At 47.9% G+C, this 15477-nt stretch overlaps 1 protein-coding gene across 2 annotated transcripts in view; it reads right to left on the minus strand.

Annotated features, from left to right (window-relative positions):
• Positions 1-15477, minus strand: part of TTC29 (tetratricopeptide repeat domain 29) — a 1075828-nt gene that overhangs the window by 252744 nt on the left and 807607 nt on the right. For both annotated transcript variants that reach the window (XM_085643268.1, XM_085643267.1), the window contains exon 10: positions 5702-5933. In XM_085643268.1, the coding sequence (XP_085499394.1) occupies positions 5702-5933 (232 nt within the window). The remainder of the gene's footprint in view (positions 1-5701; positions 5934-15477) is intronic.

Raw genomic sequence — 15477 nt, forward strand, 5'->3', positions numbered from 1 at the left:
CATGCGGGAGAGAGAACAAATAGGACTTTCTGGGATGAGTTCAGGGAGCCTGTGTTTGATGCAGGTAGCGGAGATAATACTTCTGTTTTCATTTCCTGCAGCAGAAGAGAAGGCTTAGAGGCCTACAGAGAGAGAGAGAGATGTCTGCAAGTAGCAAGAAAGGAACTGAGACATCATGTGAAAGGGTTTGGGAGTGACAGGCGCTGTGGGCATATCACTCTGAAGTACAAACACCTCCCAAAGGCCAGCATGGTACTGTGCAAAGCCATCAGAAATACATTTTATAAGTGTTCAAAGGCTTCTCAAATCTGCATAAAAACATCACTGCAACTGCAGCTATGATTTCTCGTTAGCAAAAAAAATCCAAATTATTTTATCATAGCAGTTGGCATATGTGGGATTGAAATTCCACTTTACGAGGCCCACTGCATCTTCAGTAGAGATTTGAATGTAATTGTTAACTTTGACCTAAGACAACCTCTCACATTGCTGTACTAGTTAGCCGACGCCTGTGAGGGTACAAATTCTGTATCCATCTATAACGCGGATTCCTTCATCTCAGCCGAACCTGAAGAAGTGCCGGTGGACACGGGCTGTGATACTGCTCGGGGGACTTTCCGCGTCTGCGCCAAGGGGCACTCGGAGTTGCAGGTGCCCATGCAGACACGGGCAGTAGGTTTGATTATGAAAAGTGCCCTCCTGACAGTCCATGCCTGCACTCGGGAGAATGCATCAGTGAAAGCAAAGCCATGGCTGACAACTCCGGCTCCATATTTCACTGCCAGCCAGTGGCGGCTCCTCCGCTACGGCAGATGAGCGTCGCCCCACTGCTTTCAAGCAGTGCGAGAAACAAAAACATAAAATGATAATAACTTGCAGTTATTATCATTTTATGTTTGTACTGCTTTGCGGGCGGGCAGGTGGGCGGGGCGGGGCGGGCTGCTCTCCTCTCGGAGCAGGGTAGGGGAGGACTGGTTTGCCCACTCCTAAGTGCGCAATGACTGTTTGGTCGGCCGTCTTGGACCGCCCAAACCAGTCATGTGCACTTTCCCCGTTACAGCCTACATGGAGAACATGCCCACCTCTCCAGCCCCTGGCTGAGCGCTGTGTCACAGCACTGAGACCAATCACAATGCTGCATTGCAGCCTTGTGATTGGTTTAGGGGAGGGAGCCTGGCTGCCTGCTTCCTGTTCCTGAAGTCGGAGGCAAGAGAACAGGAGCAGACGCGGAACCCGGCGGCAAGGTAAGTTATGCTTTTTTAATTATTTTAGCTCCCTCCCTCAAATGTGACCCCCCCACATCCCCTGCGTGACCCCCTCCATGCCTGCCACCCACCCGCGAGCCATGCCGGTCGCCACTGCTGCCAGCCTCATTTTCAAGAGGGTTAGAGATCTGCACCTGCCTGTGAGGGTACGCCTTGTGTGCTCCTCGGATCACTCTGCCTCTCTCTGAAGGGGAGGTCTCTCGCAATGGCTTGTTTGCACTTGCATCTTTAATACAAGCACACCCTCATTTGGGCAATGTCCCCATGCACATGAGGGAAAGCCGTCTTTGGCTCATACTGGCGCACATTTTGAGCCGCCGCAATCCATATTACCAAAGGGGCTTCAAAGCTTATGTGGTCCCTTCTGTAATACCAAGTACTCTGGGGGGGCACAAATACCTGTTAAAATACCCCGGGGCAATATGTGTAACACTTCCCCAGATATCAATGCACCAGGAGTCCAGGGAAAACACTTATTTTACCTGTATCAACTAGAGGATTTAATTAAGATTTTTTCGAGATTCCTGTGTTCTCTCCTAGACCCCAGGTTAGCTGATACAGACTATTTTATAGAGGAGAGACTGCATTGGTTTTCGTTCATGCTAGTACATATGATTCCACATTGCTCCTTGCCTACAGGATGCCTGCTAAATATCTATTCATTATTATTATTGATTCTTAATATTAAAAAATATTTCAGCTACCATGCAACTCTTCATTTTTTGCAATTTGAGAGAAAAAGGACAACATATGCAGAGGTTGTTCTGTTCTTCTGTGTGTGTTAGGACATTCCACAAAAGGCTCTCCTTGCTTTCCAGTGGTGGTCTCCTTTGTCATCATGTATATTTTAAGTTGGCAGAAACATAGAACAGTTCCCTGGAAGGCACTTTTCATCCTCCCGTAACTGTTTTCCATTATACAGATGGGTGATAAAACCCCTTCTCATGTCACCATCAAACCTTGAAGTAAAAATAACCCTCCTGTGTTTCTTTCCCTCAGTTGCCAGTGATGATATTAGTTTCTGGGGTCCCTAGGTAGCTCAAGACCAGATTATTAACTGGGCAAGAGAGGATAAATGTCAGCTCGAGAGGTGCATGGGGGTAGGTAATATGAAATTAGGCATTTATCTTTCTAACATTTTAGCAGGATTAGGCAACGAAATGGATGCTGGTATATGAGGAAGTATCCAGATTTTTCCAGAGAGTGTTTGCTCTCTGTGCCTGTGCAGAAGTGATAGACCCCACTAACGTGACATCTCTGTGAAAAAGCCCAGTTCAGAGGAGGGGTGGATTAGCACAAAAGTGTGGGTTTACCTTTGTGAATCAGACCTCTAGTGTCTATTGATGAGGATCTCCTTAGTATTACCAATGGAAAAAAAACAATCATTCATGACTGGCACGTGAGCATGTGAATACAAAGGGTGTAGCTCCACTAGCACCAACTAATACCGGTGCATAGGAAATGACTTGACCTCTATAATCTCACTCCTGTGTAAGGTGATTCCCAAAGCTCAAATTTCGACCTCTAGTTACAAAATGCTTGCTATATTTTATTGTTATATATATGTATTCCAATGGCATGAGTGGATTACCTTCTGATAAACATTAGTGTCCCTCACAGATGGACTACTGAGGATTTGTAGGGTTTTTGAAAGATATTCAGCATAAACTGTCTAAATCAACATTGTTCCCCTTCACCGCTCTTTCGGGACTGAGACTGATGGTGCATATATGTACTGCCCAGCAAGGAGGTATTCCCTAAATAGAACCTAGTTGTTCTCTAGGAAATTTCAAGATTGATGTTCAGTATTAGAGAGGAAGTTATGAAAGTCATAAATTTCCTTATCCATACTTTCAGACTTTTCCCCCTTCTTTCTCCTTTACTTTTCTACTTTTTCCATCCATCCTTTTCTTTTCCCCTTCACTTTGTATCCATCATAAATTCTTCTCTCAATCCATCTAGTAATCCATCCATTTTACCTTCCATCTTTCCTTGAACCACCACTCTCTTTTCTCCATCTGTTCATGCTTTTCTCCATTCATATTTCTCTCATCAATCCATCATCCATCCGTCTCGCAACCCATCACTTCAACCTCTCCATTCATTCATCTATAAATCTCTGTATCCACCCATTTCTCCATCCATCCATCCCCTCCATCCTTCTGAGCATCCATTCTTCTCTTTATCCATCCATCTCTTCATTCTCCTTCCCTCCCTTTCTTCTTTCCTTCTACTGTAAGAGATCTATTTATGAGCTTCTGGCAAACCAGAGTGTCTTATCAAAATCAAAGGAGGCATAAAGTATCATAAATGTTTCATATTACCCAGAACAGGCCCGTGACTACCCACCATCTCCATCCCTCCGCTCAAGCTGCTAGAGTGGGGGCAGTTAATGACGGCCTTGGCTGATAAATGGAGTGTTGATAATGGCCCTGTTCGGGAACAACTGTCCCAAGTATAACTACGCCATTTTCTATGCCAACTTGAAATGAGAGTGTAACAGTCTACTATTGAAGGAAAAAACAACAATTGGAGGACAGAGAGAGACTGCAGAGCAACAGTAGGCGTCCCTCCAGCCTCACTGCAGGATGTCCTGCTTAAAGCTTTATGCTCAGTGGTCTTATTGCAGATCTGGCAAACAACAGGCTTGGTTTGCTCTGGTGTACATCTCTCTGGGCAGAGGCATGCGCAACTGGTTATAAACTCCTCTTCCTGCAGCACATGCGCTAGCACAGCACGTTAGCGCGTGCTACAGACAAAGCAGCACAGGAACACAAAGAAAAGGTCACCCCCATGAAGGTCCCTTGAGGAGGAGCTTAATGGCACCCATGAGCTGTGACACCTTAATGATTGATGGGGGCCTCAGGCAAGACATTTTGGTGGCCCAAGTACAGAAGAAATGTTGAATGTTATTACCCATTTCCTGTTAACTCAATTCCGCATGATGCCAAACAATGCTAAATTCTATGTTAAACTTTGACAGGGTCACACAAAAACAGTTGAAATGTGTCTTATCCAGGATCCCAAAACTCTTTAAGAAGACACAGGGTTCAGAGACAGAGTCAAAGGTAGAGGTAGGCAGAGGGGTTTAGACAGAGTAAATAGACAGTAGTCAATGAGAAAGTTCACTTCTCAGGGGCCACTTACCCACTTTGCCCTAAAACGTCTCTGCCCATCACATCCCTAAGGGTTTTCAACCGCGGCTTTGCAACAGCCTCTTTGCAAGGTGATTCAAGGACGTCATCGCAAAGAGGTGTAGTGTGTGATTGAACCTCTCATTGGGTTTGTCTCAGAGATCTGAGTTCTCCCTCCTAAAGGGCACCCACGGGAGAGAAGGGATTACATGTTTGCCACCTCGTGGGCATAAGGCAGATAGAGCTTTCCTCAAGGGCATTTTTGCCAGTCCACTGGCATCAGTAATTTGGTGCAGGTGTAAAAGCAAAGACATCCCTCTCAATGGCATCACGGGAGGGGTTTGTTTCACGATGATCTGTGGCGATGCAGTGTGCACACATGTCTCTTGCAGCCCTGGGGTACTCTGAAAGGATGGTCCTAGGTGACTTCTCTTATGCCAGCAGCTGAAGTGGCGCAGACAGATAAGAACATCGTGGAGTGAACATGGACGTCATCTAGGGGTCGCCAGGGGTGGCAGCTGTATCCCCAGTCATGCCCCTTGCGACCTTGGCACTGCCTTTGCAGCCCCTGGACTCAGTGCCAGGAACACAGCCAGCTTGTCCTTATGGACGTAGGGTAGGGGTTTGACTCTTTTTTCTGTCTTTTTTTAATTACTCTAATTGTAAATAATAATACATATTTCACTGTTAGTATTATAAAAATAGAGGATAATTATCTGGAATATGACCTTCTCTGTCAGCTGTGTTGAGTAAAAAATGCTTATAGATGTACCTTGTGTGCATGCTTGCGGGTGAGAGTGTGTTTACATGAGAGGAAGAGTGTGAATGTGTGTTTATGTGAAAGCATGTATGTGTGAGTGAAAGTGAAGGTCAAAGGGTGTGTGAGTCACTTCCACTAGCCCTGACATTTTGTTGAATTGACGTCCATGGGGGTGAATAAATGAACACGACTGGCTCATCTATGAATTATGGTGAAACTATGGGGCTGAAGATGTCGCTGTATTCATACAAGAACCACACAGAGTCGTTACCTATGGCGGCAAAACACATCCTTCCCACCCTGCAGTTACACACAAATTCTGAAGTTTGGATTTTTTTTATGATAGCAACGTACACGAGTAATACGTTAATTGCAAATTAAAGGCGCATAGATAATACAAGGATAATACAAACGACAATAACACAAACTGTAAAGAAGCACTCGAATAAGATTACATTTAATAAATATACATCTGCTAGAAAAAAATGCCTTTCCTATTAAGGGCCATGCAGCACTAATGTGTTTCAAAGCCAGTGACTTACCAGCTGGAAAGGGGTCACTGAACATGTCGCTTCTGTTCTCTTTCCATGCCACCAGGCGCTTGATGCTGGCTTGATCCGCAGCCTCCGTGTGGCTGCAGACGGGCACCATCATCGCATGAGCCCTCGCAATGCCGTAGTGCACCTGGGCCTCCTCCACCAGGGCAGGGTCTGTCAGGGTGATAGCGGCCTCGTACGCTTGCAGGAAGTACTCACACGCTTTCTCGTAGTTTCCCTGACGGCGACAAGAAAAGAAAGAACATTGTGTTTTCAGGAGTTTCCCTTTTCCCCAATGGAACTGGTGTTATGTTACAAGATGCATGAGGTGGCATTCCGTCTCTATAAAGTAAAATCATTTCAACGTAGAAATGATTCATTAATTTTGAACTTACAATTAATTAGCAGTTATTGCATCTGTGGTTTATTGACATACCCTCCCCCCCTTGCACTCCGGACGTTATTTTTCTAAAATCAGTCGTATGAACAGGAGTGGTTGTTTGAAGACGGAGTGCCATAAGAAGAAGTCAGAATTCTCAAATTAAAAACGCATGCATCGCACATAAACAAGGAATACAGTCTCGATTCACTAACATTTTTGAGGACGGATATAGAGCTTTGGTGTGTAAAAAATGCAATCTGTGAACGTGGTACAAAGAGATCAGGATCTGAGGACAGGTTCGCCTGTGACCGGGAGTAGGTAGTGTTGATATTCTCAAAAGTGAGTTAGGGGCGTGGGAGGGAAAAGTGCAGTGTTGGGCAGAGAGGGTGTCTAATGCGGACATTCTCAGTGGGGATAGATTCAGGCGCATCCATATATACTCCCATGCTAGACTTTCCAATTCCCCTTCGGATACATTAACTAAAGCATCCTTTACTTCCGTTGCGTAGTTGAAATTCTTAGCCTGTGACATCCTAGGCACTCGAAAGTTAAAGTGATTACACACAAATTAATAGTTCATGAGAAGACGACAGAATGTCATCAAATTATTATGCTCCTTGTTCACATGTCGTCTTTAAATAGTCCCTGTAATACATATTTCCAATACAAAACACATTCCTTTACTGAGTTTGCCTATTTCCCAGACAGAGGCATTTGTGAAAGCAGGTGCACATCTTTTTCTGCTTATTTCATTCCGTATTGAGTAAGACCCGTATCTTTCCATTCTTCCAATGCATGCCATGTTATTGAGATGATGCCAACGTGTTTCAATCTCTTCAAAATGTAAGTACCTCATCAGGATTATCCTTCCAAGGAACCTTCATTAGAAAGAACCAGGCCGTAATTGTATAACATCAGGAAAAGATTCCAAACCATTTCAGTTTTTCCCTGATCTTCATTGGTGGATTACTAGAAAGACCAAAACCAGTAGTGTAGGCCTACTTGATTGTTACTTCTTAGTTTGTGCAAACGTGGTCGGGTGAGCTGCGGTGATATTTAATAGCAGTTTACAAGTTCAACTTTTTCCCCACAGGCTGAACATACAAATACCAGATTGAAAGAAGCAAGACATGAAAAACCTGGCCCTCAAATATGTTAAAGACTGTGCCTCTTATATTGTGTATTTCTGCTGCAAAAGGTCCTTGCACTAAGTGGCTGTAACTTCTTACACAAAGATGGCGACAATTTGTTGGCTAAAGGGCTTTATGGTGAACGTTTCCTGGGTTGAGTGTTGCAGTGTTCAAAAATGGCTATCTCATGTGACAAAGTTCTAGGGTTTTTCGTCACATTACCGAAGACATCCCACCACCTAGGTATACTTTGATGAAGGATATTTGAGAGAAAAGGCAACTGTCTGAGGTGACTGCCCTTTTTGACAAGAATTCCTCCTTCTCCAGTGACAAGCCACACCTCTTCATGAAGAAAACCTAAGAAACCCCACTTTGAAGACCTACAGATGACAATCCATATATTCTCCTCAGTAATGAGTTGGCAATGTACAACAACCTTTTAACCAGATTTGTACCTGAGCTACATTTGTTTATGTTTGCTCCTTTTTTCTTTCTACCTCTTTACGTTTCCTCCTATTTGGTCTTTCTTATTTCTCCCTTTTACCTCCTGACTGACATTTCTTCTACTGTTGTCTCATTATCTCTGTTTCCTCTTTCTCCCTCACCATCTCACTATCCGCACTACACGGATTCGTTCCTCCAATGTAGTCCACAGCATGCCCTCTACCTTCTGATCCTTCCGCACCCCTTCCACTCTCCCCTTCCTCCGCATGTCCAATGCTCTCTGATGGGGGTGTCCAGCCAGAGCGTCTACGTGGTTGGTGAAAGGTTGAGGACATCTTTCTGTAGCGTCTTCCCCATTCAGCCTTTTGGGGCTGGATGGGGCGGTCTTTCCTCTTTCCATTCATCTCGATCCTGGTTAAACATCATGCATTATTCCATTGGTGGTTTAGTCGTGCCTCTAATGTATTGCTCCTCCTACTGTTGTACTGTAGACAATGCTACTATGGTAGTGATGCTATGTTAGTAATAATAATAACACAATGACGAAAAAAATTTGAAACCCAAAAAATTTCATTAAAAAATGAGCTCGAATCTTCACACATACAACATTATATCTTTAGGGTGTCGAAAACTCGGACTTCAAGTGAAAGACAAAGGGCCTTGTTTAGAGTTTAGCGGACGGAATGCTTTGTCAAAGCATGGTGGATATCCTGGCCACACATTACATGTGCCATAGGCTGTTATGATCTGATACACTTGTGAAAAAGCATCCAGTCCATAAATATTAAAATGAGGCCCAAAGTTATAATGGCCATAAAACTGGCCCCTGGGGTTGTCTTGTTAGCTAACAATCCACAACACACAGTACAGTTCATGGGGAAATATATTACACAGCTAGATGGGTTTCAAATTCAAAAGTCCCTAGTTGGGAAGGGGGAGGGTGGGAGGACTGGGGAACTACTAGCACCTGCAATGGGTTAACTCTCACCTTATCCAAACCCCAGGTAACAGGAGCACCCTTTGAGCCTTTGGCACCCACTAGTTCCAACTAGCAATGTGATAACTGGTATTTAGTATTCGGGTCCGGAGCCACCTTTAATCCATGATATTTCAATAACTCCAAGCAATATAAGTGGTTCAAATGTTTCTGGAGCAAGACTAACTTGCCTGAGCCAATGAAAGAACTAGAAAAACCACACAGGGTTCTCATGGACTGGAAAGGTGCTAACAGGCCTCCCAAAATGTCAAGTACAGTACAGGGAGGTTAAGGTTGATGCAGGCTCATCATATTCACAGCCCTAAATCTTTCCTGCAGGCTGTCTGTTCTCATTCCAAAAAGGTGTCCTTAATATTTTCAAGCATCTCAGCTGCCACGTCATCCTGACTCCTGGGTTGTTCACTTCCTTGAGATGAACTCCACAAACACTTCAGTTCATTGTCCCCTCATATTGTCCTTCCGGTCAGGGAAAACTCTTCTCTCCACTATGCGATATAGCAGAAAAACTCCTCCTTTGTCTTGGTTTTTGTCTCAGCCTTGGAACAATTTTCCGAGTCCCATTCCTGGTAAAATGTCCTTCTGGGCTGGCATAGCACAACTTCTGTAGATATTCAGAAAGCTAAAATCTTCTCAAATAAAAAGCAGGTATTTATTTCAAACAGAGCTGAAAAAAGTCATGATCAAACAAAGTCCATGCTCCCTTTATGTTGACCCCAACACCACCCACAGCAAACTGCATCTCTGCAGGGTTTCTTCCTGGGCTTCCAAATGGGACGAGATGAGGCAGGCACCAACTGATTCAGGAGCGACGGGTAAGATGGCCAGTTCAAAATAGTATGGAATGGCAGTTCAGGCAATGTTGCTGAGCAAATGCCCTAGTCCCGGCAGCAACTGCTGTGTTTTTCCTGCCACTGAATGCTGCATCAGTGGTAGCACTGTAAGCCGAAATTTCCTAGCCTAAGTATTGAGACCTCAATTTAGGGTAGGCAGGCTGCAACTTAGCTATGGGAGATAGCCCTTTATCTTCCTAGCTGCATGAATCTCTCTCACGGTAATCTAAGTAAGCCTCTAAAACATGAAACTAATTATTGTGATAAAAAAGCGCCATGGTGACATCCTCATGGGAACCAGCAAAACATCCTTACCAGCAACTGCGGCCGCTGCAGGTAAGAGCGGTGGCTGGGAAAGTGGTTTCGAGAGACGACCACAAGGGAAAATTAATTTTCCCTGAGGTCGTCTCTCGAAATGCCCCCCCAGCCGGCCCCCCGCTCCAACACTTTTGCCTGCAGTGGGCATGGCTGCTTATCAGGCTTCTGGTCTTTTGGGGATCATATTAAAGATATGCAACAGACAACAGGAGAATGATTTCTCTTCTTCTCGATAAAAATAAGATATGGCCTATTTTGCCAAGACCTAAAATGCTCTGATTCAGCACATTCCCACAAGATGTGCATGGAACAGCTTATGGACTACCACATGTGTGGAAATAAGTAGATGACATTCAGTAAAAACCATGAAAGAAATTCATACATCATTATTATTATTTTTTTTTAAACAAATTTTATTGAGTTACCAAAAAACATAGGCACAAGAACGTACCCGAAAAAGGCTGCAAGTGGACAGATTGAATACAAAATTAATACTTAGCAGGATACTACAGTTCCATAGTACATCAGCAATCCTCTGCAAGCAAAAGGAGAAAAGGAACCCTCTCCTAACATGGGGAAATGTGATCTGAATGGGGGATAATCCCCGGTACCCCATCCTCCGTATTGTAATATAAATCAGTGAGATCTATTAGTTGGTATCTCTCCGGCCACCATCTATAGCTTGCAACTTTAACAACCCCTGCTGGCTCCCCCCGGTCAGGAGAGCCCTCAATATCGCCAGGTGAGTGTTTTACCAGCTCCACCAGTGCAACCCAAGCACGCGCCATTTCCAGAGATTTGTCACTCCTAGTTCGGATGGCCATGCGCAATCTACAGCTCCCCTCCGCTTCTGCCCATTTCACTAACTCCCTAGTCCATCACGCTAACTGGGGCCAGTCCTTGCCTTCCAGTGGCTGGTGATCTCCCTCTGGGCCAAGACCAGCCCCAGGTCTATAAACTTGCTAGTGACTTTGGTCTTGGCAGTATGTGGAAACCAATGCAACAAACAACAGCTCGGTGTCAGCGGTACCCCTCTTTCTGTTGCCGCCGCCAACTCAGACGTCACTCCCCTCCAGTAGTCTCCCAGAAGTGGACAGTCCCAAAACATGTGGAGGAACCCCGCCCCCTCCAGGTTACTCCGTGGACATGCTGTTGAAACCCCGAAGTATTCATTCACCCTACCCGGGGTAAGGTAAGCCCTATGCAGCACGTAGAATTGGATTAGCTGGAAGCGAGCGTTCCTGGAACACTTCCAGGCCTGTTCGACCAATTCCCCCCATGGCTTCTCCCCAATGGGTTCCCCCAAATCCTCTTCTCATTTGAGACGTAGGGCTGACAAGGGCTTTCGCAAGCTGTGGGTAGTCCGCCTGTAGAGACACGTGACCGCCTTAAATGTTCCCACCGCCATTACTACATATTGGCAGGCCAGCGAGGTCTGAGGTTCCACCATCCCCTCCCGCCAGTGTTTCCAAATGGCTGCTGTCAGTGCGGCATGAAGCAGGAAGTCCCCGCGTGGTAGGTCATGACGCTCCACCAGGTCATTAAAAGGTAGGAGGTTGACATCTTCATATAGATCCCCTATAGTAAGTATCCCCGCCTCCTCCCAGTCCCGTAATCTACCCCAATCACCTCCGTGTGGTAGGGCCTCACATATCATCAGCGGGATCTCCGGAGCATAGGGGGTGCGCGTGCACGCACGCCTGGCCAATCGGTTCCAACACTTGCGCACCACCTGTAAGTCAGTCGGGAGCACCCTATTCCTTATGGGTAAGCGCAGCAGCACCCGGGATAGCAGCGCCAAGGGAGGGTCCGGCCCATCAGGCTCCTCCCGGTGCCTAGTTCGGCCAGCCACCCATTTAGTGAACCATTGTAACTGCGCTGCATGGTAATATGCCTCAAGATCAGGCAAGGCAAATCCTCCCTCCGCCCTGGGTTGCTGCATGGTGACCAGGGCCACCCTCCGGTGCTCTGCGCTCCACAAGAATCCTGTGAGCAATGTGTTGAGCTGCGTGAACACCTGGGTTTGGATCCAGATCGGAAGCGTCCCAAAAAAATAGAGAAGCCTGGGTAGTGTGACCATTTTCACCAAGGCAACCCTGCCCGCTACCCATAACGGGAGCTTTCCCCAAAACTCAAAACAGGTCTTGACCTTACGTACAGCCCGCCTTATATTGCCCTCCAACATGTCATTAGGGTTGTGGTAGATCTGGGTTCCAAGGTAAGGCAAGCAGCTAGTTTCCCACGGGACCCCCTCCGCCGGCTGTGTACCATCCCTGCCTGGATGTGTCGGAAAAAGACAGGACTTGGACTAGTTCACACGAAGCCCTGCGGCCTCCCCCAGAGAATGCAGCAGCCCCTTGGCTCCCCGGAGGGCTTCCCCCGATTCAGCCAGAAATAATAGTAGATCGTCAGCATACAGCGCTATGTGTTGTAAGTGTCCCTCCACTAATAACCCCTGGTAGTGACGTCCCGATCAGGCCTGAACAGCCATTGGCTCCATTGCCAGCGCAAAGAGGAGGGGCGACAGCGGGCAACCCTGCCTCGTCCCCCTACCCACATTGCAAGCAGCAGAGATCAGCCCTCCCGTTCTGACCCTGGCAGTGGAGTTGTTATACAAGATCGCTGTCCATTCCACAAAGCGGTCTCCCAGGCCAAATGCCCTCAGGACCGCGAAAAGATATGGCCACTCTAGACTATCGAAGGCCTTCTCGATTTCAACCGCAAAAATACAAGCCTCCTCCCTGTAATAGGTTTCCGCCCACACGACACACAGTAACCTCCTTATGCTCATCGCCGTGTTCCTAGCCGGGATAAATCCCGCCTGGTCCAAGTGAACTAACGTCGACATGTGGGCCATTAGCCGACTAGCGAGGATTCGACTTAGTGTCTTATAGTCCAGGTTAAGCATGGCAAGCGGTCTGTATGCAGTCCGGTCCCAGGGCAGCCTACCTGGTTTAAGGAGAGGCACGATGATTGCCTCCCATATGGAAGCAGGAAGACAACCCTCCCGCCGCACTTTGTTATATACTACGACCAACTTCGGGGCCAGGGTATCTACAAATGCAGAATAAAATTCCACCGGAAGGCCGTCCATATCCGGCGTCTTGTTCCTAGCCATATGGTTGATAGCGCTGCGCACTTCTCCCATCTCAACATCTTTACCAAGCTCCTCCGCCGCTTCAATATCAATCTGGGGGAGTTCTATCCCCTCTAATAGCCCCGCTCCATTAGCAGCCCCAGGATCAAGCCTACTCTGATAAAGAATGGTATAATAGTCCAGAAAGTGTGTGTTGATGGCTTGTTGAGTGTAATACACCACTCCCTCCTGGTCCCTAATCTCCAGGATCGGCGTGCCTCTACACGCCGGGTTTGCCAACCACGCCAGCAGCGCCCCAGATTTGTCCCGTTCCGCTTGGGCCCGAGTGGTGTAGGCCTTATAATCAAAGGAGCGCAGCCTTTCCACCTGCGTCGCCACCTCCTCGTGTGCCGCAAGCAGGTCCGCCTGCCTATCAGGTCGTTCGGTCTCTCCTTTTCCAGGTCTCGGAGCCTATTCTCTGCCCTCAGCACATCCTGTGTCAGCACCTTTCGGACTCCCACCACCTCCCCAATGCAACGCCCTCTGATTACTGTTTTGAACGCGTCCCATTCGATAAGTAGGCTCGATGCAGACCCAGCATTATCTAGGAAATAGTCGTCAATCGCAGATCCAATCGAGGTCTTAAACACCGGATCTTCTAGCGCCTCCGGTCTCAACCGCCAAGTAGGAATGGCGGGCGTTGCCCGTATCCTATCTAGCGATAGTAGCAACGGGTTATGATCAGAAATCGTTCTGTTCAAATATTTACTATGGGTAAACCCTCCGTGCACCTCTGGGGAGCAAAGGAACGAGTCCAGACGAACATGCAACTCATGCAACCCAGAGAAGTATGAGTAGTCCCTATCCCCCGGGTGGTGGGCCCTCCAAGTATCTATCAGTCCCCACTGGCACTGCCACGCCCTCCTAGTCGCTGCAAGTCTGTGCATGGGAGCATCTGGAAGAGGTGGATGAGAGCGATCCAGGTCCACGTCAGCAACACAATTAAAGTCCCCTCCCAGCAGCACTGAACCCATCAACAGGGGAGCCAGCTTCCCTGAGAGGTGCTCAAAGAATCTAGCTTGAGCTACGTTGGGGGCGTAGAGGCTCCCTAACACTATATCCCTACCATCCAGCCGTCCCGCTACCACCACGTATCTACCATCTGGGTCAATCAGCTGCCTAGCGCTCTGAAACGGGACCCCCGCTCGTATCCAGATCAATGTGCCCCTGACAAAGGCCGAGTATGAGGTGTAGAACAACTGCCCCCTCCATCTACGCTGTAGTGCCGCCCCTCCGTCTGTGCTAAATGCGTTTCCTGCAGCATAGCAATCTGTACCCCCCTCCTCACCAAATATGCATGAATCTTGTGCTGGCGTGTCATAGTGTGCATGCCCCTGACATTCCATGACATACATTTAAGTCCTACCTCAGCGGTCTTCCCTCCTGCCCACCTCAGCGACATGCCTACCCCCTGTGTAACCCCCTCAACCCCATGAAACTCCCCAACACCCACTCCCCAGGACAGGAACATTCAAACTAGCTCCCATCCAAACTAATGCAACAATCAACTGGTCACTAAGAGTGGTGAGGCGTGTGCTGACCCAATAGGACCCAGAGCCCCCCCCCCGGGCACCCCCCCCACCCATATCAAGCGGAAGGGCACCTAGCTATCGTTCATGACAGGGGCCTCCACACCTCCACCCCCAGAGTTCAGCCCGACCAGGAGTTGCTCCCTAGCGCCAGCTCGAGCCCCTCTCACCCAACATCATGGATCCATTTCACATGAGTAAATCCGCCGTCTGGGGTGTAACCACAGGGAGTTCAGGTTCAGAGTCCCCGCCTGTGCTGCCGGCAGGAGAAGTCTCTAGTCTGCCCATGTCACGGCTAGCAACAGTGGAGCACGGGCTAGTTGCACTTTGGCTGATCTCTGCAACCGCCATCACAGCCCTGTCCCTTTCAAGCTGGAGTCCCAGCGGCGTTATGGATCTCTATGACTGCAAAGGTTCAGGTGATTAGCGTTCCGCTGTGCCCGCCGGGGAAGCACCCCCCCATTCCCGGTTTTCGCACCTCCAGCCACTGCCATGCTTCTTGTGGTGTAGTGAAAAAATGAGTAGCCGCCCCATCCACTACTCTGAGGTGTGCGGGGAACAACATGGCGTATGGTAATTGCAACTGTCGGAGTTTCCGCTTTAGTGCAAGAAAGGAAGTGTGCTGTCTCTGTACCTCCCTGGTGAAATCCGGGAAGATCACGCTGGCGTTCGCGATTTGGAGGTTCTGCTTTCCTCGCGCCTGTTATAAGATGTGGTCTCTGTCGCAGTAGTGGAGCAATCGCACGACCATCGGACGCGGGGGTGTGCCCGGCTTTGGAGGTCTGGCTGGGACCCTGTGTGCGCGTTCAAGGGCGAAGAAGGGGTAGAGCCCCTCCGGGGCCACCTCAGTCCGAAGCCAATTCTCCAAATACCGAACAGCGTCGTCTCCTTCCTCTCATTCCGGGACCCCCACTATGCGCAGATTGTTCCTGCGAGAACGCCCCTCGTTGTCCTCCGCTCTCACCTCCAAGATCCTGACCCTATCTTCTACCAATTTCAGAGAGCGCTGCAGGGTA

Source organism: Triturus cristatus, chromosome 2_2 (assembly GCF_964204655.1).
Source record: "Triturus cristatus chromosome 2_2, aTriCri1.1, whole genome shotgun sequence".
NCBI lineage: Eukaryota > Metazoa > Chordata > Amphibia > Caudata > Salamandridae > Triturus > Triturus cristatus.